At 33.1% G+C, this 19,350-nt stretch overlaps 3 protein-coding genes across 6 annotated transcripts; 2 read left to right on the forward strand and 1 right to left on the reverse strand.

Annotated features, from left to right (window-relative positions):
* Positions 1-2,344: 2,344 nt before the first annotated feature.
* On the forward strand, positions 2,345-3,892 carry LOC111429904 (F-box protein At1g67340-like). The gene is made up of 3 exons (XM_023065979.1): positions 2,345-2,694; positions 2,805-2,967; positions 3,072-3,892. The coding sequence occupies exons 1-3, from the start codon at positions 2,543-2,545 to the stop codon at positions 3,813-3,815; spliced, it is 1,059 nt and encodes a 352-aa protein (XP_022921747.1). The 5' UTR covers positions 2,345-2,542; the 3' UTR covers positions 3,816-3,892.
* Positions 3,893-6,535: 2,643 nt separating this feature from the next.
* LOC111429998 (probable inactive purple acid phosphatase 27) lies at positions 6,536-13,057 on the forward strand. The gene is made up of 12 exons (XM_023066090.1): positions 6,536-6,881; positions 7,952-8,043; positions 8,235-8,301; positions 8,418-8,540; positions 8,692-8,784; positions 9,125-9,254; positions 9,903-9,984; positions 10,073-10,205; positions 10,710-10,915; positions 11,009-11,134; positions 11,581-11,890; positions 12,623-13,057. The coding sequence occupies exons 1-12, from the start codon at positions 6,687-6,689 to the stop codon at positions 12,926-12,928; spliced, it is 1,863 nt and encodes a 620-aa protein (XP_022921858.1). The 5' UTR covers positions 6,536-6,686; the 3' UTR covers positions 12,929-13,057.
* Positions 13,058-14,611: 1,554 nt separating this feature from the next.
* Positions 14,612-18,485, reverse strand: LOC111429956. 4 transcript variants are annotated; one of them, XR_002708249.1, is made up of 8 exons: positions 18,073-18,485; positions 17,426-17,613; positions 17,101-17,281; positions 16,650-16,760; positions 16,317-16,409; positions 15,005-15,604; positions 14,822-14,881; positions 14,612-14,709 (listed from the first exon to the last, which is right to left on the reverse strand). XR_002708249.1 is itself a non-coding variant. In XM_023066045.1 (5 exons), exons 2-5 carry the CDS (start codon positions 17,534-17,536, stop codon positions 16,387-16,389), a joined length of 426 nt encoding a protein of 141 aa, XP_022921813.1. In that variant the 5' UTR covers positions 17,537-17,613; positions 18,073-18,485; the 3' UTR covers positions 15,913-16,386. The 4 variants fall into 4 exon arrangements, 1 of the variants encoding a protein (XP_022921813.1); XR_002708248.1 differs by having other exon boundaries at positions 14,612-14,720; XM_023066045.1 differs by lacking the exons at positions 14,612-14,709; positions 14,822-14,881; positions 15,005-15,604 and having other exon boundaries at positions 15,913-16,409.
* Between the last annotated feature and the right edge of the window lie 865 nt (positions 18,486-19,350).

The raw sequence follows: 19,350 nt of genomic DNA on the forward strand, positions 1-19,350 counted from the left end.
TTTTTTTTTTTTTTTTTTTTTTTTTTTTTTTTTTTTTTTTTTTTTTTTAATTTTAAGATAAGAATTCAACTTATTAAAATGTAAACTATAATTAATTTTAGAATTATTTTGCTTTAATTCAACAACTCCGTCTTTAATGTTTTCATCGACTGTTGAATTCAAATTCATCGATTAGATTGGTTTTGCTTCATTTCTTTATTCCAATTTTTATTTAATATTTGTTAACGCTTCACAGAATTAATAAAAATTAATAAACCTGTTTGATTATTCTTGTTTTTTAAAAAAGGAAATTATAATTTGCAAATTTTGACAATATTTTATTTTTTTATATAGATAAATTTTGAATTATCAAAAAACAATTTAATCTCTTCACCATCTAAAATTTGAAAATGTATTTGTATTTTAATTCATTAATAAATTTAAAATTCAATAATATTTGAAATAAAAAGGAAATAAGTGAATTTAATTTAAGTTCGTTTTCCCGGGAACTGTACGGGGGAAAAGGTGCAACGCCGGACACGTTTTGTACCAAACAAAAGGCTTTCAATTCATTCATCTCTTTTTGGTGAAAACGGACGGGTAGGAATTTAAAAAAAAAATAATAATAATAATTAAAACAAGAGAAGAGGATATGTGTTCCACCAACTCCCACATCTTCAAATTCATCCTTATGTAATCATATTAAACTTCGCCATTAAATTAATAAATTAAAACCTACTTTCCAAGCATTTCACTATGCTTACGTTTTTTTCCCCCTAATTTTAAAGAAATACATTATTTTTCTTTTAAAAAATGTTCTCAAATTATGTTATTTCTTTTTTGTAATATTAACATCTAATTAATGGCTCCTATTTTTTTATGGAAGGAATTAATTGATGTTTAGAGAAAATTATACTTTTAGTCTCTAATTTGTATGAATACATGCATTTAGTTTTAATTTGTTTAAAAGTCTCTCGCCATCAGCAAACGCCTTAAAAACAAACGAAAGTTGACTGGACTTTTTGGCTGCTTGCGTGGCTTGCTGATTCCGCAACAAATTGTCCAAGTCGGATTTCCCCTCTCCATCTTATAGTCGCTGTAAATTTTGTTTGAACACCGTCGAGACCTTGCGCGCCGGAGAAGAAGTCTGAGGTTGATTTGGACTGGTTTGCGAGTGAGAGGGAGAGGGGAAATCCAGTTGGACAATTTTTTTCCTAATCAGCAAGCCACGTATGCAGCTAAAAAGCCCAGTCAATTTTCTGTTTCTTTATAAATACAAGGACTAAAATGACATACTTGAATAATTTTGATCTGATATTTATATATTTAAACACTGAAGTTGTTTTTCAAAGTCTTTGATGGGCGATAATTAGATTTTGAATTAAAATTAAATAAAAGAGAAGAAATAAGCGGAAGCTTAAATATTGTAAAGATAAATATAGGTTAAAAAGTAAAAATATTAGACATTAACTTAAATGGTAAGTATTTAAATTCAAAGTTGCTAAAAGAACAAATTTCTTTAAAAAAATAAAAATAAAAAAGAAATTATGGTAATGAAAGTATATAAATAAATAAATAAAAAGAGAGAATAAAAGGGGTATGGTATTATAGAATAAAATCCTGGATTACTTAAAAGGCGGGAATTGTGAGGCTAATTACCATAATTGGGTAACGTAGTTTTCTAAATTTGTGAAGAAATGGATTGGAAGAAGTCGGTGCAGGGAATTCCCGTCCTTCCTCGCCCACCAATTTTCTTTAACTCTTCATTTTCTCAATAAATAAATAGTATTCATTTAAATATGGCCTCATTCTCCCACCTCACTGCCCTATCAAATCAGACTATAAACACATGTTTTTATTTCTTTTTTGTGACTATAAATATTTACATTTAATTTCTATGATGAGACTTTGGATATAATTAAAATATGATTAAGTGTGTCAAATGCAGTAAGGATTAGGATTGAATTAAAAGATGTGAGAAAAATAAGTTATTTTGGTGGGTAAAATATTAAAAAAAAAGGTGCAAGGTTTGACTAAGTTGTTGAGACTAGTTGCCTCTATTAATCGTCCATTTTTGTTTTTAAATTTAAATTTAAAAACTTTTCAATTAAGGTCATAATTAAAATTTGTTTAGATAATTGAAAGTTGAATCGCCTAACGCCTGATTTGATCAGAAAATAATTTAATTTTTTGTTTTTTATTTTTGAAAATCAAATTGACAGATTTCACCTTTAAAAAAAAAAAAACGAAAAAAGCGCAGTGCAGGTTTGTACGTTTCAAAATTTAAAAGAGAAATGAATAAATATATTGTTTTGAGATAAGAAGTGGAGGTCCCACCCGCAAGGCAATGAAATGGTGGATTGGGTGTGTATATAAAAACCGCCCCTCGTTGGAATTCGTCTTTACCGAACGCACACAAAAAAGAATTGCGAAAAAGAGGAAGCCGAACGGTTACCATTTCCGATTTCCCGTACCAGAGGCATACAAAACACCGCCGCGCACCGCCGTACCACACTCCATAAACTCTACTCTCAACGCATGTAACCGGACCCAACACTGCAACATGATTTCTGCCAAGAGGCCAAGAACATGCCGCAATTTCGCCGCAGAATCCGATCTCTTTGATGTCTTGCCGGACGATCTCCTTATACACCTCCTTTGCCGCCTCGCCTCCTCCGCCTCTTCCCCTTCCGACCTTCTCAACCCTCTCTTGACGTAATTACATGCTTCTTTCCTTTCTCTTTTCCGGTTTCTGTTTTCTTTTTATCCCTTTCGATTCCGTTGGCGTTTGTTAATTTTTCGTCGCTTTTTGGATGATTTTGCAGATGCAAGAGGTTGAATCGCTTGGTTCTTCATCCTTTGGTTCTGTCTAAGGCCGGACCGAAGGCATTTGCAGTTAGAATGGAAAAATGGTGCGATTCCGCTCACCGTTTTCTCAAGCGCTGCGTTGACGCCGGTAACTCGGAAGCGAGTTACACGCTCGGAATGGTTTGTTCTTTTTGTTCCTTTGTTTTAAAAATATTGAAGAAATTGATACTCTGTATTTGGAGTGGGGATGGGGAATGATGATATCTCTGTTTTTTCCCCTGTAGATCCGATTTTATTGCTTGAGAAATCGAGGGAGTGGAGCTTCTTTAATGGCTAAAGCAGCGATTAAATCTCACGCTCCGGCGCTATACTCTCTCGCCGTCATTCAATTCAACGGCAGCGGTGGCTCTAAGAGCGACAAGGATCTCCAGGCAGGTGTAGCCCTCTGTGCTCGAGCCGCTTTCCTCGGCCATGTGGACGCACTTCGAGAACTTGGCCACTGCCTTCAAGACGGTTACGGTGTGCGACGGAACACAGACGAAGGCCGCCGCCTTCTCATCCAAGCCAACGCCCGTGAGCTTGCTGCCGTTCTACTCTCCTCCTCGAGGGTACGGCAACAGCGCCACCACCAGTTCGGCAACCTCCCGGATTTGACGGCGACGCGTTGTTCATTGTTGAGCGATTTCGGCTGTGACTTTCCTGCGACGGAGCCACATCCGGTGAACCTGTTTTTGAGAGAATGGTTCGAATCGGAACGTGGAGTGGCTGCACGTGTGGGGCTGAGACTTTGCTCGCACGGAGGATGTGGTCGGCCGGAGACTCGGCCGCACGAGTTCCGGCGGTGTTCAATTTGTGGCACTGTAAATTACTGTTCAAGAGGATGCCAAGCTCAGGACTGGAAAGTTCGGCATAAAGAGGAGTGTACAGCCGTTCAGCGGTGGCAGGATGCGGAGGTTGACAACGCCGGCGGCGGCATGTTTAATGCTGTAGAAGAGGTTGAGGACGCCAACGTCGTGGGTACTGTATAAAATCGTAACAGCGCTGTAATTAGAGTTTTATTTATGGATATAAATGTAATTTTAGTATACAATTTTATTTTCCCTTATTTTCTTTTTAGGTTTTCAAATTATTTAAAAGAGAGAAAAAGGTCATCCGGTACTGGGAGATAGTTCTGGATAACCGACAAAGTTTTTTTTTTTTTTTTTTTTTTTTTTTTTTTTTTAAATCGATACTTTGAAGGAAGTTTTCATGTGTTAAATCATGCATATTTCGTAATTTGAAATTTTCCAATCCTGCAAAATTATAATGAATTTAATTGCGCTAATCGGAAGTAAACAATTAATTGTTTATTTTTTTCCCAGAAATTGCTAAAGTTAAATGAACGAATAGAATAAACTTTATTCCGTTTTTTAAATTTTATTTTGGTCCCGACTTTGAAGAGTTTCAGTTAGGATATTTTTTAAAAACCTTGAGGTTTTATATAATAACTATTTTATACTTGCTATTTGATTTCTATCTAATATCGCATGCACGTGGTTTTGAATTATATTTATATTAAATTTTCATTCTTGAAATTAAGGGGCTAATTCAAATTCTACTCGTCCAATTAAAATGTCATTAAAATAATTAAAAGAGAATATAATAATTGGTGCTCTAAATATCCTATATGCTGCACTCTGCAAAATACTAATAACTGTATTTTAAAATATATAAAATTATGTAAAGATAGATAATATTGTTGAAATCCTAAAAAAGAAAAAACACTATTATTAAAAGTAAACAGCCCATAGTTTTATTACTAGGAGAAACTCAACGCTTTTATATTTAGTATTATCACAATACCGTTTAAACCGAATAATAAAACGGTGATGGAGCATTATTATTATTATTATGATTATTATTATTATTATTATTATTATTATTATTATTATTATTATTATTATTATTATTATTATTATTATTATTATTATTTTTGAGTAAATGCGGCATTTAGTTTTATTCTTGGAAATTAAAAGGCCTTTTATTCATGGTATCCAATTTTAAAATTGGTACTGGTCCTTTTGGAATATAGAATAGAATATTAGGTTGATAAAGCATTATCGTAAAAAAGCTTCGTATTTCCCTTTCAAATTTCAACCATCTCGATCTTCGTGCAACACTCCGATCTTCTCCATTTATAAATCACACCTTTTATTTCTTTAAAAAATTTGTTCTCGCAATATTCCACTTTACTTTGCCCACCAATATGCTAAAAACTTACAACTTTTTAAATGAATGAATGGCATCAAAATTTTATTTTAATGACGGGATTGTATGACCTCACTATTGATAAGTGTGAAGATACGAAATTTAAAAAGAAGTACGTTGTGATTGAAGATATTAATATATTGATAAGTGTGAAGATACGAAATTTAAAAGGAAGTACGTTGTGATTGAGGATATTAATAAACTCAAAGTTTGAAGGTTAGCTTAGGAAATTGAATATAAATGTTAGGAATGCAGTAGACTAAGCTCCAAATTTTCGTTTATAATTAATGCGATGTTGAATATTCAACTTCTCCATCACTCTTTGTTTGTCGGCACCAATGGTGTCACGTGGTTATTTTGTACGTTTTATTCTTCTATTATTATATTTTTAATCTAATTTTGTTTTCAAAATTATTGTTAATTTACTCCCATTTCTTGTCTAGTCCGTATAATCAATTAGATTAAAACAAATTTCAACCATTTAAAATGTGATTGCTATTTTTTTGAATTTGAAAAATGAAATATATATAGCTTTTAATTTAAAAATGGAAGGCATCAATCAAGAATAGAAAATGAGAGAGATGAGACGGAAATGGAGAGGCTATTTTGACGGTCGCATTCAGAAACTGCATATGGGGACCAAACCATTATAGCAATTTGTTTTTTAGCCTTAAAAATTGTATACCGAATTAACAGTCTAGAAGTGGAAACTTTTATTTTTATATTTAATGAGTGTTTTGTATAATTTAAATTTTAAAAATCAAATGTTTTGTTACAGATTGAGTTAGTTCTCTATAGGAAGATTAAAAGTTTAAAAGCCAAAAAAAATTATATACTAAGATTTTAATTAAACTAAAATAACCAAACTTTAAACTTATATATAAAAGATAGAACTAAGTTTTGTATACAAATATTTTGAGTATAAAATAAGTTATTAGAGTTTGAAATATATAGATAGAGACAAATTTGAAAAAGTAAGTACCTAATTACCTTACATATATGGTCTCAATTAAAATCTATGTACACCTTTTTGTACTAAAAAACAAAACTCCTTCTATAAATTACAAGAGATGCAAAATCTTGACATGTATTATCTCAATTAAAATTATATCTTTTTAATATAATATAGTTTTTCAATTCAAATACCACATATAATTTAATTTAACCGTATATGCCTGAGTAATGTTAAAATGTATTATTAAGTTAAAATGTTTTTTTCATTATTTAAAAAAAAAAAAAGTTTATAAGTGTTTTTAAAATTTTTAAAAAAGTTTTAAACCATTAACTCACTTTTGAAAATTTAATAATATTTATTTTATATTTTAAAAAATAAAAGGTATTTTTAAAATAGAGTATTAAACTTTTTAAAAAATTAATGATATTATTGAAACCGGAAAAGTTTATGATTATTTTTTTTAAAATATTTTTATTAATTCCGTCTATATAAAGAAAATATTGTTTTGATTTATTCCGAAATTTCATATTTTGGAGAAATAATTGGTGACGCGAGTTGTTATAGCGCGTATACACATTCGACTATAAAAACTAGGAGGATTTTCAGGAATCCAATCGGCATCACTTCCTTCGGTCCCCGCCCCGGCCTTGTTAAATCCGACGGCCAAACTTCAATTCGAAACCTCGAAGTTTCTGCCATGGCGGAGAGCCTCCGAATTCGAAACGTTCATTTCATCACTCTCGTTCTCCTCTGTATCGGATTCCCCGCTCATAGTAATCGGATTCGGCTCGATGAACACCAGCCGCTCTCCAAAATTGATGTATACAAGGCTACTGTTGCACTCCGAAACAACGCCTACATCAAAGCCTCGCCGCTTGTTTTAGGCCTCAATGTAAGTATCTCTACTCAGCTGTTTTTCTCATGCCGTTTTCTGTTGTTTATTATGCAATTGTTTACTCCTGTATGATTTTGCTTATATCAATAGTTCTGAATGTTCTTCTTACTTGCCGTGTTGACTAATTTTTACTTTATTCGATTCAGTTTGCATATATGAATTTGGAAAATATTCTTAACCGATATTTCTGTTCTCATTTATTTTTTCATCTACATCGATACGGAGTGATTACTGTGTACACTATTAGCTGGATTGTGCTTTTCGGAGATCTTTCAGCTTTCTTGATTAATTTTTTGTTTATTTATTGATCCTGTTTCAATTTAATGTTTCCAGGGCGAGAATACCGGAAATATTCGTTGATTATTCATGAGATTCTTCTTAGATCTTACCTTCTGCGTTGATTTTTATATTACTTTCAAACAGTTCAATATAAGTGTATGAGATATTTGCATGTCTGAGTTTAGAAATTACGGTTCTGACTAGCATTTCTATTCGGAAAATATTCTTAACCGATATTTCTGTTCTCATTTATTTTTTCATCTACATCGATACGGAGTGATTACTGTGTACACTTTTAGCTGGATTGTGCTTTTCGGAGATATTTCAGCTTTCTTGATTAAATTTTTGTTTATTTATTGATCCTGTTTTCAGATATTTCAGCTTTCTTGATTAATATTCGTCGATTATTCATGAGATTCTTCTTAGATCTTACCTTCTGCGTTGATTTTTATATTACTTTCAAACAGTGCAATTTTAAGTGTATGAGATATTTTCACGTCTGAGTTTAGAAATTACTGTTCTGACTAGCATTTCTATTCGCATCCGATTTTTCATCTGCCTCGTTACGAAATGGTTACTTTGCCGAGATATTCTATATTTGTTTATTGATTCTGTTTCAATTTTATATTTCTAGTGCGAGAATATCAGGGATATAATTTGCTTGACTATTTGTTGATTCTTTGTAACTTGCTTCTTACTTTCTGTGTTGACTTATCTAATTTTTCAATCCGTCATTTTGTCTGAGTTATTGTTTATTTGTTGATTCTGTTTCAATTGTATACTGTCAGGGCGAGGATACCGATTGGGTGACGATCAAGTTTTTACATCCTGAACCCTCAGCAGATGATTGGATAGCAGTGTTTTCTCCTGCGAAGTTTAAGTATGTGACATCTCTTTGTTCCATGAATTAGTATACAAAAATCTGGTTATGTGCATAGCTCTAAGTAAATGTGAAAGGTTATAATATTCTTCTTTAGCTTGTTTAGTTTCTATCCAATGATCATGATTTCAGTATGATGGTGAAAGTGATACTAGTAACAAAACTGAAAGAACTTTGTTTCTTCGTGGCAGCTCATCACCCTGTCCTGGTTCAAATAAAAAGGTCCAAACTCCATTAATCTGCTCGAGCCCTATAAAGGTATTCAGAACTTAACTTGTAATATTGACCTTTACGTAAATGTCAAATATATACCTTTATAATGCTTGAAATGAAACAATGATCATGAATTTCTTCCTTAACAATCTATTTTCCAGTTCAATTATGCAAACTACTCAAATCCAAATTATGCGAGGACAGGAAAAGCTTCTTTGGTATTCGAGTTGATCAATCAGCGAGCTGACTTCTCATTTGCCTTATTTTCAGGAGGTCTTTCAAATGTTTGTTCTCTCTCCTTGCTTCCTGTATTTAAAAAATAATTTAGTCTTAATTTGTTTCGACTTCATTTCTTGTCCAATGTAACCATGATTATATGTTTATATGTTGACTTTATCTGCTAGTCTAAACTATGTGGAGTAATTGAATATGCAGCCCAAACTTATTGCTGTTTCAAATCCACTTTCATTTAAGAATCCTAAAGCACCATTGTTTCCTCGCCTTGCACATGGGAAGCTATGGAATGAAGTAAGTTGATCGATATCCTTATATTTCCTTTAATTTTATCGCGGAGAATTTTTGATAGAGGACACAAAACAAGATAGTGGCCCACAGTTCGAGAACTTCCTATCCTAATGTGATTTCCCTTCTATCCACATCACCATGCTCCTCTTAGTTATTATTGAAACTATTAAGAAAACTTTAATCATTTGGATACTCATTGCTAACTTTATGTCAATAAAAGTCTTCAAAACCGATACTCGTACTTGCAGCCAACATACGTGAGAAAAGTACATATTCTATGGTTGTTAGCAAGATTTAAGTAGCTCATCGGCAGAACAATGGTATACTTCTGTTTTTTTTGCAGATGACAGTAACCTGGACCAGTGGGTACAATATAAGTGAAGCTATTCCCTTTGTTGAATGGGGTTTAGAAGGAGAGACACAGACTAGATCCCCTGCTGGGACGCTGACATTTAGTAGGAAGAGCATGTGTGGTATGATTAATTTCTTAATATTATCTTTCAACAAAAAATACAAGCTGTCAGTTGCAACTTTTTAGACCTTTTCTTAACCTTAATTAGAATACTGCTTGAGAACGGTTCAACTGATAACTTGTGTGTGTGTGTGCGCGCGCATTTACCATTCACTTACAATTTGAATCTAGTTGATTTTTAATACCAAACAATGGCAATTAACCAAAAATTTATTAGAGAATTAGTTTACATCGACCAATCAGATGACTGCCTTACTCTTGGCCACTCTAGGTTCTTTTTTGCTGCCTTGTTAAAGTTTTACTGCTTTTGTTCTGCAATTTACTTAAAAACAGAGGCTATGCCTTATGGTCGACTCTTTAATTTTTTTCCCCTCATCTTGGTGCCCATGGAAATGAGTTGTCAATTCCATCCATATGGCTTCTTAGAACACTACCAACGTCTTTCTTTCACAGTCTCATCAGAACATGAATTACAATTCTTTTAGAAAGGTAGTTAAGGCTTCTTTCAGAGTGAATTGATGACTTTCTTCGATTCTAGTCTTAACATAATTGCTCTACAAACCATCTTATGGTTACTATTTAATTTTGCCTGAAACACTGATTTCAAAACTTTGACTAGTTACATTATGGCATTTTTTATTTATTAAAGGTGCACCTGCACGAACTGTTGGTTGGCGTGATCCTGGTTTCTTTCATACGAGTTTCCTACAAAACTTATGGCCAAACACTGTGTATGTATCAATGATTGTAGCTATTGGTCTGTACCATTATTAAAATCCTGCTCATGCACACTAAGGATTGTCACGTTGGTTTCAACAGGTACACGTACAGACTGGGTCATCGCTTGTTTAGTGGCTCATATATTTGGAGCAAGAGCTATTCATTCAGGTCATCACCGCATCCTGGAGAAGAATCATTACAGCGTGTCATTATATTTGGTGATATGGGGAAGGTACATAAAGTATTTAGTTACATTGATTTATACAAATTGAGAACGAGGTTGATAATTTAGAGGAAAAGGTTGAAATTCAACGAAACTGAAATTTCTGAACTTCAGTTAATTAACTTAATTTCGGCTCCACTTTGTGACCTATGTTTATTTCTTGTATTGACTTGACAATTCTCTATATTCTTGAGAGGACGCTCCATAACTGCCTTCACATTTGAGGGACAAGTAACATTTTGAATAATTCGAAGAAACTTGGTTATAACACAAATGATTTTTTTGTAAAGGAACAACCCAATCCTTTCTTGTCCTGCCAGTTCAGTTGCCTTTGTTTCACAGGTAACTGTAAAAAAGATATAACAGAATTATCATCCAAACCCTTTGAACTTAGAATTCAAATGCAGCTCTTTCCACATCGAATTTCTCGAGTTGCTCAAATTTTGTTTATGGTAATCTGACGAAAATAAGCTTGTCGAACAAGGCACTGAAAAAAGTTTTTCTGACTTTCAGGGACAACGTGATGGCTCAAATGAGTACAGCAACTATCAACCCGGAGCATTGAACACCACTGACCAGCTCATCAAAGACTTGGACAACATTGACATTGTCTTTCATATCGGAGACCTATCTTATGCAAATGGGTATCTCTCACAGTGGGACCAATTCACTGCGCAGGTGGAGCCCATTGCATCTAGGGTCCCCTACATGGTTGCAAGGTTATCAATATCAATAACTCGATTTTTTTCCAAGCGAATGATTTTTTACCATCTACTTGATAATCTTAAGGGTCTCCAATTTCACTCCTGCAGTGGTAACCATGAGCGTGACTGGCCGAATACCGGGTCCTTCTATGCAAACATGGATTCGGGTGGGGAGTGCGGAGTTCCAACGGAGACCATGTTTTATTTTCCTGCCGAAAACAGAGCAAAGTTCTGGTAAGCCACGAATTCTTTTGCATGATCTATTGCAATGCTGGTTTTTATAAGTTGTTTCACAAATAAACTGTTCACTGGCTTTAGATTCGTTTTAGATTACAAAAATATCTTTCTCTGCCGTCTTCAAAATAACTATCCAATCGGACGGCTTAATTTTGTTAAATTGTCTCTTCCAAAAAACAAACATGATCTAACAATAATATTAACTGACATTTCTTGTCATAAATTAGATCAAAAAATAAATAATGAAACATGTTCGTTATACATGTAATTTGTCTGTTGAATAGACAGTTTCAACAATTTTTTCCGGATGAAAAACACAGATAGTTTCAGCACTATTTATTAAACTATGATGCTGAAAGAATATTTTACTATATTTTCCGCTTTTTATTGAATATCTCAATGCAATTTGTGAAGCATTTCATACATGATGAAAATGGTTTCAGGTATAAGACAGATTATGGATTATTCCGGTTCTGTATAGTAGACTCTGAACATGACTGGCGAGAAGGCTCAGAACAGTACAGATTCATAGAGCATTGCCTTGCATCAGCGGATAGACGAAGACAACCTTGGCTGATATTTGCTGCTCATCGTGTGCTTGGCTACTCTTCCAACGATTGGTATGCGTTGGAGGGATCATACGAAGAACCCATGGGAAGGGAAAGCCTACAGAAACTCTGGCAGAAGTACAGGGTTGATATCGCCTTCTATGGCCATGTCCATAACTACGAAAGAACATGTCCAATTTATCAGGTAAACCACTTTTCCCAATCTATTTTTAAAAAAGTTATTGAATCCGGGTCAAATTTCTAAAAAGTTTATTTTTACTCATCTGTTTTTAAGACTTCAAACTTCCGTGAACTTATAAAATCCAATCTTATTTTCGACAAAAAAAAAAAAGCATGGATTTTTTTTAGTGAAAGAAACAAGTTATATGAATGCTTTCCTTTTCAAAACAGAAGTTTTTAGAACGGAAGTTTGAGATTTTAATTTTAATTTTAATTTTAATTTTTTTTTTGCTATGGTTTCAAAAAGGATTCCGAAAGAAAATTAGACAACGAAGCAAATGCCAGTAAATGAATATAATTTACAGAAATGAAAAACTTCAAAAGAATGCCTAACCATATTATCTTTTGAACATCTTGATAGAATTTTTGAAATCTACTTTTGCGAATTTTTAAAATTTGCTATGATTTTTAAAATTGATAATATATTAAAATACTCAGAAATTAGTTTATAAATAACTATGAATTCTAAAAGTAGAATGTCCAAGACAAACCCCCCATAGGACAGCGTCATTATTTTAAAACTCTACATCTTTTAATAATAAAAAAGAATAGTGGTTAGATTTAGACATTTTATTTAAGAGGGGTAGACAAGAATGTGGATGAACATGAGTCAATAGCATAATTTTTTAAGGAAAATCCATATCATGCCTTTATTCTAAACTTTGTTCGTCATTATGTTTTTTTGGTGCTCGTGTAGAATCAATGCGTGAATGAAGAAAAAAGTCACTATTCGGGCACTATGAATGGCACAATCCACGTGGTTGCTGGCGGAGCAGGGAGCCACTTATCCGCATTCACCAAGGAAATCCCCAAATGGAGTCTATACAGAGACTACGATTTTGGTTTCGTAAAGTTGACGGCATTCGACCGTCACTCTCTGCTTTTCGAGTACAAGAAAAGCAGCGACGGTAAGGTGTATGATTCCTTTACCATTTCAAGAGACTACAGAGACGTCCTGGCCTGTGTTCCCGACAGTTGCGAACGCACAACTATGGCCGCCTGAACTTGGACTTTCTCCTCTTTCATGTGCTAGTTGCATTGCATATATCGTCTCCCTGAAATATGGTAGTTATGTTTATTTAGATAATAATTAGATAATGCAATCACAGGGACTCTCTCCTTTTGTTCTCAAGGTTCTTAGTCTGCATTTCAATTTTTAAAATTTTAAAATTTTATATTTTAGCCTTTAAAATTAGGATAAGAGTAAACAATTTTTTGGTCCCGATAACTCTTTTAAAAAACAAACCATAATAGTATTTCCTTTTTCTCCCTCCCGATGCCGTCAAAAAATAGACTGTCGGCGAAAAAAGAAAAAAGATTTTAATTTTTAAAAAATTAAAAATATATTTTATTTTGTAAATTTTAAAACGTATTTTTTAAAATAATTTGAAATGTATTTATTTTGAGGAATTAAAATAAATTAAAAATATATTTTATTTTGAAAATTTTAAAATGTATTTTTTAAAATAATTTAAAAAGTATTTATTTTGAGGAATTAAAATAAATTAAAAATATATTTTATTTTGAAAATTTTAAAACGCATTTTTTAAAATAATTTAAAATGTATTTATTTTGAGGAATTGAAATAAATTAAAATATATTTTATCTTGAAAATTTTAAAACGTATTTTTTAAAATAATTTAAAATGTATTTATTTTGAGGAATTAAAATATAATATTTATAATAAAGAATTACATCAACTTCGTTAACGGAAAAACTAGACAGAACAACCAATATAGAACTACATACCAAAATGAAATAATCCAAAATTCAGGAATGAAAAGTGTAATTTCAGTTAGTCCAAAAAATTATAATTTCATGCACTCATTTAGTTAATGTCTAAGCTAAGTCACGAAAGTATTCTTATTTAGATTAAGGGCTTAGAAAAGTACTTACAAAGTCATTTGTGTCTTTTTTAGAAAAGTATACTTATTTTATTATTATTATATTTTTAATAAAAATTCTTTCAAAATTGTTTTAAAATCATAGTTAAATTTTGAAAACCAAAACCGACTGTAACATTGTTTAATAAAAAACAAAAGGAACTGTTCTTTTCAACAATAAATTTTACGAACCACTTCCTTAATAAGCTTCAACTTTAATCTGATGTGCTAATTCAGTTTTGTTGGTTCTAAATTGATTTTATGGGCTGATATCGAAAAAAAAAAACGATCAAATCATAGAACTTTAATTTACAAGGGGTTGGAGTATCGTGGTCGAGTGTGCTAGGTGGAAAGTAAAGACCATGTATTTAAAGATAATATTGGCCTTTCGTTTTCTACTTTTTAAAAATTATTCTCATAGGCGTACTAATATTTTAAATATACATGCAAAATCGCTTTATAATCATAGTTGATTTTTGAAAAAATAGCCTTCTGCTGCTTTTAAAATTAAAACAGAAAAAGAAAAATAGTCTTGAATAGAAATTATAAAGTTAGTTTTCAGAACTGAAAATCAAAAAAGAAAAATCGAAGAGACTTGCATCTATTTAACAGACAATTTTACTAACCTATCACGCTCTCAATTTTTTTTTAAAATATTTTAGAATTACCCTGTTTAAAAACCATTATTAAAATGTATCAAATATCGAACACACAATGGTCTCGTTTTGTAAACTTAATTACTAAAGCGATCTAATTGGAAATTGATGGGTGTAAGCAAAAGATACTTTATTGGCGTACCTGAAGAACCTCCAGAACTGATTGTCGTTCCTTTCATTGATTGTTGTAGAAACAATTTGTTGTGCTTAAGCCAGCCAGCCTTTAAGTTGTCGACGTCGCTAAGCTGAATACATACTTCAAGCAAAATGTTTCTATAGTGAATTTTCAAACCACTATGAGGAAGCAAATGGAACTCAAATAATAAGAGGATACGTTCCACAGTTGTTAAAACTTACCCGTAAATTGAAAACCAACTCCAGAATCCTTGATGAAAGGTCAGCAGCACCTGAAGGTTGCTTGTCCATTTAAGACAAAAAAAATATATATATATATATATTTGAGTCGTTTGTCACGATACTCGCAGCTTACAATATATTGAATCCGATGAATTATCACAAATGTTCACTGTAAGGGATTACCTCTGAAAGGACTCAGTAGTTTGCAGCGAAGGATTCACCAACTTTTCAACTTGAACCTTTTCGGTTTCAAGCATAGAGTAAGTATTTCTCAACTTGATTCAACAGAAAGCTGCCTGAGTTTCATGCAGGAAAATGTCTAGCTCCGCCCCTAGGGCTATCGACAACTATCCAACAATTTCAGTAACATTATCTTCTCCAATCATTCGATGATTGATGGGTGATAATGGATAATCTATGCTTAAAAGTGAGCAACGAGCCGCGTATTGAAACACAACCTGCATATGTGGTTTCCATAAATGGCTAGAAACAAAGTAAACAAATAACAGCGCACAAGTATTCTACCTAAAATTATGATCTGCTGGATAAATTCATGGCATTTAAAAAAAACGGCAGTAATTATTAATCATAAAACTAATTGTCAATTAGTTTTTATGAATATGATTTGACCCTACAAGTATGATATTTAGCACAATTTCTAACCTTGGAGTAACTATCCTCGAGCTCGATTGACCTTGCCAGTGTAAAGTAAATCTACCCTCTGAATCCTCCCGTCCACAATGGTCAACCCACAATCAACAATGATAAATCGAAATAGATTACCTGAAGACAAACCCTAACTGAAAATTCAAGAAATTCTGGTATTTACTTGCTGACAAAGAAGAAACCTCAAATGTTGGTAAATAACAACAGAAAACCTGCATGCATGAAACTCGTGGCATTGACCAAAATGGGCTATTGAAGTGAGTTAAACAAAAATCTCCTCCCAGAACCCCTCCCATACTCGTCTACCCCCTCTTGATCCTTCCCAACAGTATGTCTCATGAGATACCAAATAAACACGTTAACCATAAAAGTCTAGTCAAAGAAGAGGACGCAAAATGTCTTCAACATAAAATGATAAGCTACAAACATCCGTAAGAATCTAAACCAAAGGATAAAAAGAGAGTAGAGTGACCAAGGGATATCATAGCAGGGGAGCCAAATAAGTGAAAAGAAATGAAGTAATTGAGAAGGGATGTATGTAACAGAAAGGGAGACCAAAATATGAGATGCAAAGAGAGAGAGAGAGATGCCAATATCAACCAACAGTTTCTTCAGCTAACACAATCCCCAATAACAACATTAAAACTAAGATATGGTGACATAGGTACCATGCCGAATTACACAACAAACCAACAAGGACAGAAAGAAGACATAATAACCACAGACCTCATTGCAAGCAAAAATGTAGTCGAAGGAAGCAACATGTAATAAACAAAAGAATTTTAAAACTAATGAACCATAGAAAGGGTTAAATTTGGATCAACAAAACCTTTTCGATCAAGTCACCATCTAAGCAACCAATGTCCACAGAAGGATCATCTAATTTAGCACCCTTTCCATCACCTTGTAGCTCCAAAACCAGCTGATCATTCAAATAAGGCAGTATTGGCATTATAAACTGCATGAGAGAGATAGAGAGAGAGATAGAGAGAGAGAACAGATCCATGTCGTATCACAAAAATGGACCATTGACCACTGCAATTGACTAGAAACTAAGATAGTGGCAACATTATTTATAAAAAAGAAAAAGAAAGGAAGAAAATAATTGCAGACATTCATATAGTTTTTTTTTTTAATAACAAGAAATGCAGAGATAAAGTACCTGCTGTTGGCTTGGAACTTGTCCATTTTATCTGTGTCAATAACATATCGACTGCAATTCTCATCCTTCCAGACCAATGCAAGTGGTGTACCTGGCTGGTAATGGGAATGCCTAGAACAAAGACAACTTCTTAATACGTGATGGATGAAGTTATACCTTGTAAGCATAGAAACAGATTCATAAAATGAAAGAAATAACTTAACAAGAAGAACAGAGCATAGCAATTATCAAGCATAAGCATCATAACATTATAACTTGAAAATTGTTAAATATGTAATTCTACATGTACATAAGGAGTGTTCCACAGGTTTCAAAATATTCCAATACAAGATAACAGAGGTTATCAACTAAATGAAAAATTATACATGAAATTAAATAAAATTAAAACCTCATTTAAAAGGAGAAGGAGAACTCGCAATGTATTAAATCATTGCTTGATGATAAATCTTACATGTAAAATAATAGATCATCCTTGACAAAAGGTATGGCTCCTGTATAAGCGACATAGAGACTATTTTGATGGCATGTATATACAGGTATCGAGCTGAATTTATATTCGTGATACTATGAAGGTGGCTCACAAGCACCAGTTTCAACAAGCTTGGAATTGAGCCAGAAGAAGCGAAACTCAGCTGTGTAATCATAAAGAGAATATCCGCGTCAACAAATCATATCAATGACGTAGTACGTTTGTCCATCTACAGGACATTCAAACCTTTACTAATCAATAAAAAAACGTGGACTATGAAATGGCATAGGAATTACGAGAAACTTACTTCATGAAATATACAATATAGAATAGAATATGTTTGACCGGATCCAGAGGCATTTTTTTGTCTTTGCTCCGTTCGGTAGAGCAGAAGGAAAACGATGCAGAATTGATCCATTTCGTAGCCTGCTGATAGTTGTTCCGTTTGAAGAAACTACAAAGCATCGTTTACCGGAAGGCCTTGCAAGTACGCATCTACAAACATCCAAAGCACAACAGAAACGTCAACCTCAGCTTCGATCATTCGAATCAAATTCATTGAGAAATTAAGATTCTCTCTTTTTCCTTTTCATTTTCTGAATCCTTGTTGATGTAAGAATCAGACATTTGTGCAACCAGAAAGCTCTATGGTGAGGAGGATCAAACACTCCAACAAACAAACAAAAATGAGCAATCAAAATTAAGCTCGGTATACAATTGGCCAAGCACCGGAAGCGAGTGAGAATGGAACAACCGGAGAGATTTGAATTTGAATGCGAACATGCAGTTATGAGCAAAAAACAGTGCTCATAAAACCAATACCAAAGCCGCGATGATCAGATGAGGCATCGCGTAAATAGAAACAAGATCCAAGCCGAAGTAGTAGTTGAAGAAAACATAAGCGTAAATAGATAACTTAACATTAGTAACAAAGAGATGAGAAGGAATTATAACCAGTCTTCGCCAAGCCGATCAGGAACATCTATCATGCACTCAGGAAGCAACAGTTGCTTCGAAAACCACTTACGAGCCTCTGAACCTTTGAGCTTCAAAGCCTGGAGCACATCGAGATCTATCAGAGCAGGCTCGTTAAACTCATCCTGCGGTAGTAGCTCCGACAATCAGTCTGTTTCGGATTCGAGTTCGTTTAGTTCAATTTCCAGCACCGGCTCAGAGGTAATAGGCTGGTTAAATGTGGATGAGAGGGAGAGGAGCGTGGAGGCTAAGGAGCGGGCTTGTTGCTGAGCGTCGCGGCGCTTCTGCAGTTTCCGTTGCAAAGAAAGTTCCCGCTGGTTTTAATGGTCGGAGATCGCTGGCCGTCTGTGTGGAAAGCGAATGCGCGGTGCCATCTTCGCGCTAAAACTCAACTATCGAAATGAAGGCAGTCTCCAGTTCGGCTTCCGAGATATCGTATATTAACCGCCCGGGAAGAAATTCCATAATTTAAATTATTTAATATAATATTGGGCCCTCAACATTATGGGCTTTTGGGCCCAGTTCCAGATGAGCGGTAGTCTATGACTTCAGCAGAGTTAAAAAGGAGCTATATTTCTCGTAAAAAAACAATAAAATTTTAAAATAATTCATTTTTCTATAAGCACATTTAAAAAATATAATAATTTATTTATTTCATCTTACATGTAATAAACATATAGATAGAAAACAATTGTCCAGATCAAATCCTAATTAATCTCACTATATTTAGAAGTAAAGTTTATTTTTCTTTTTCATTTGTCTAATTTGTATTTATTATAAAATATGATATTCAAAGTAACACGTTTTATTTATTTAACTTGTAATGCTTTAGAATGAAAAATTAAGCTCTAATTGGTCGATTAAAACTTTTTTATTAGTTTCCTATTTTTAAAATTTATGTTTTCTTTACTATTCTTTAAAAAAAAAAAATAGCTTGATTTTTTAAAAGAATTATAAATAGAGTTAACAAAACAAAGAAACAACTATTGTTAGCTTAATTTTAAACTAAGTAACCATAAAACATTACATTTATATTTTTAGTTTTTTAATCCTTTTTTGTTACCGGTATTTTTAAAATTGAAGTTAAGATTTTAAAATTAAAATTAAAAAAAAAAAAAGAGAGAGAGAGAGAGAAAGAAAACCATAATTTTTAGGTAGCACATGGAACGTCGATAGATAAGAGCAATAGCAACTACCGGAGATAAAGTATTATTTTTATATTATTTAATGGGAGAAAATGGGGGGGGGGGGAGGGGG

Source organism: Cucurbita moschata, unplaced genomic scaffold, assembly GCF_002738365.1.
Source record: "Cucurbita moschata cultivar Rifu unplaced genomic scaffold, Cmos_1.0 Cmo_Scf00032, whole genome shotgun sequence".
Taxonomy (NCBI): Eukaryota; Viridiplantae; Streptophyta; class Magnoliopsida; order Cucurbitales; family Cucurbitaceae; genus Cucurbita; species Cucurbita moschata.

Excerpts from the sequence above, each read along its gene's own strand:
- LOC111429956 (XM_023066045.1), bottom strand. The coding sequence starts at position 17,536 with ATGGATCAATTCTGCATCGTTTTCCTTCTGCTCTACCGAACGGAGCAA. Across the intron at positions 17,282-17,425 it reads TATATTGTATATTTCATGAA|CTGAGTTTCGCTTCTTCTGG; the intron begins GTAAGTTTCTCG and ends ATGATTACACAG. Across the intron at positions 16,761-17,100 it reads GATGATCTATTATTTTACAT|GCATTCCCATTACCAGCCAG; the intron begins GTAAGATTTATC and ends TCTTTGTTCTAG.
- LOC111429998 (XM_023066090.1), top strand. The coding sequence starts at position 6,687 with ATGGCGGAGAGCCTCCGAATTCGAAACGTTCATTTCATCACTCTCGTT. Across the intron at positions 9,255-9,902 it reads TAGTAGGAAGAGCATGTGTG|GTGCACCTGCACGAACTGTT; the intron begins GTATGATTAATT and ends TATTTATTAAAG. Across the intron at positions 11,891-12,622 it reads GAACATGTCCAATTTATCAG|AATCAATGCGTGAATGAAGA; the intron begins GTAAACCACTTT and ends GTGCTCGTGTAG.
- LOC111429904 (XM_023065979.1), top strand. The coding sequence starts at position 2,543 with ATGATTTCTGCCAAGAGGCCAAGAACATGCCGCAATTTCGCCGCAGAA. Across the intron at positions 2,695-2,804 it reads CTTCTCAACCCTCTCTTGAC|ATGCAAGAGGTTGAATCGCT; the intron begins GTAATTACATGC and ends ATGATTTTGCAG. Across the intron at positions 2,968-3,071 it reads CGAGTTACACGCTCGGAATG|ATCCGATTTTATTGCTTGAG; the intron begins GTTTGTTCTTTT and ends TTTCCCCTGTAG.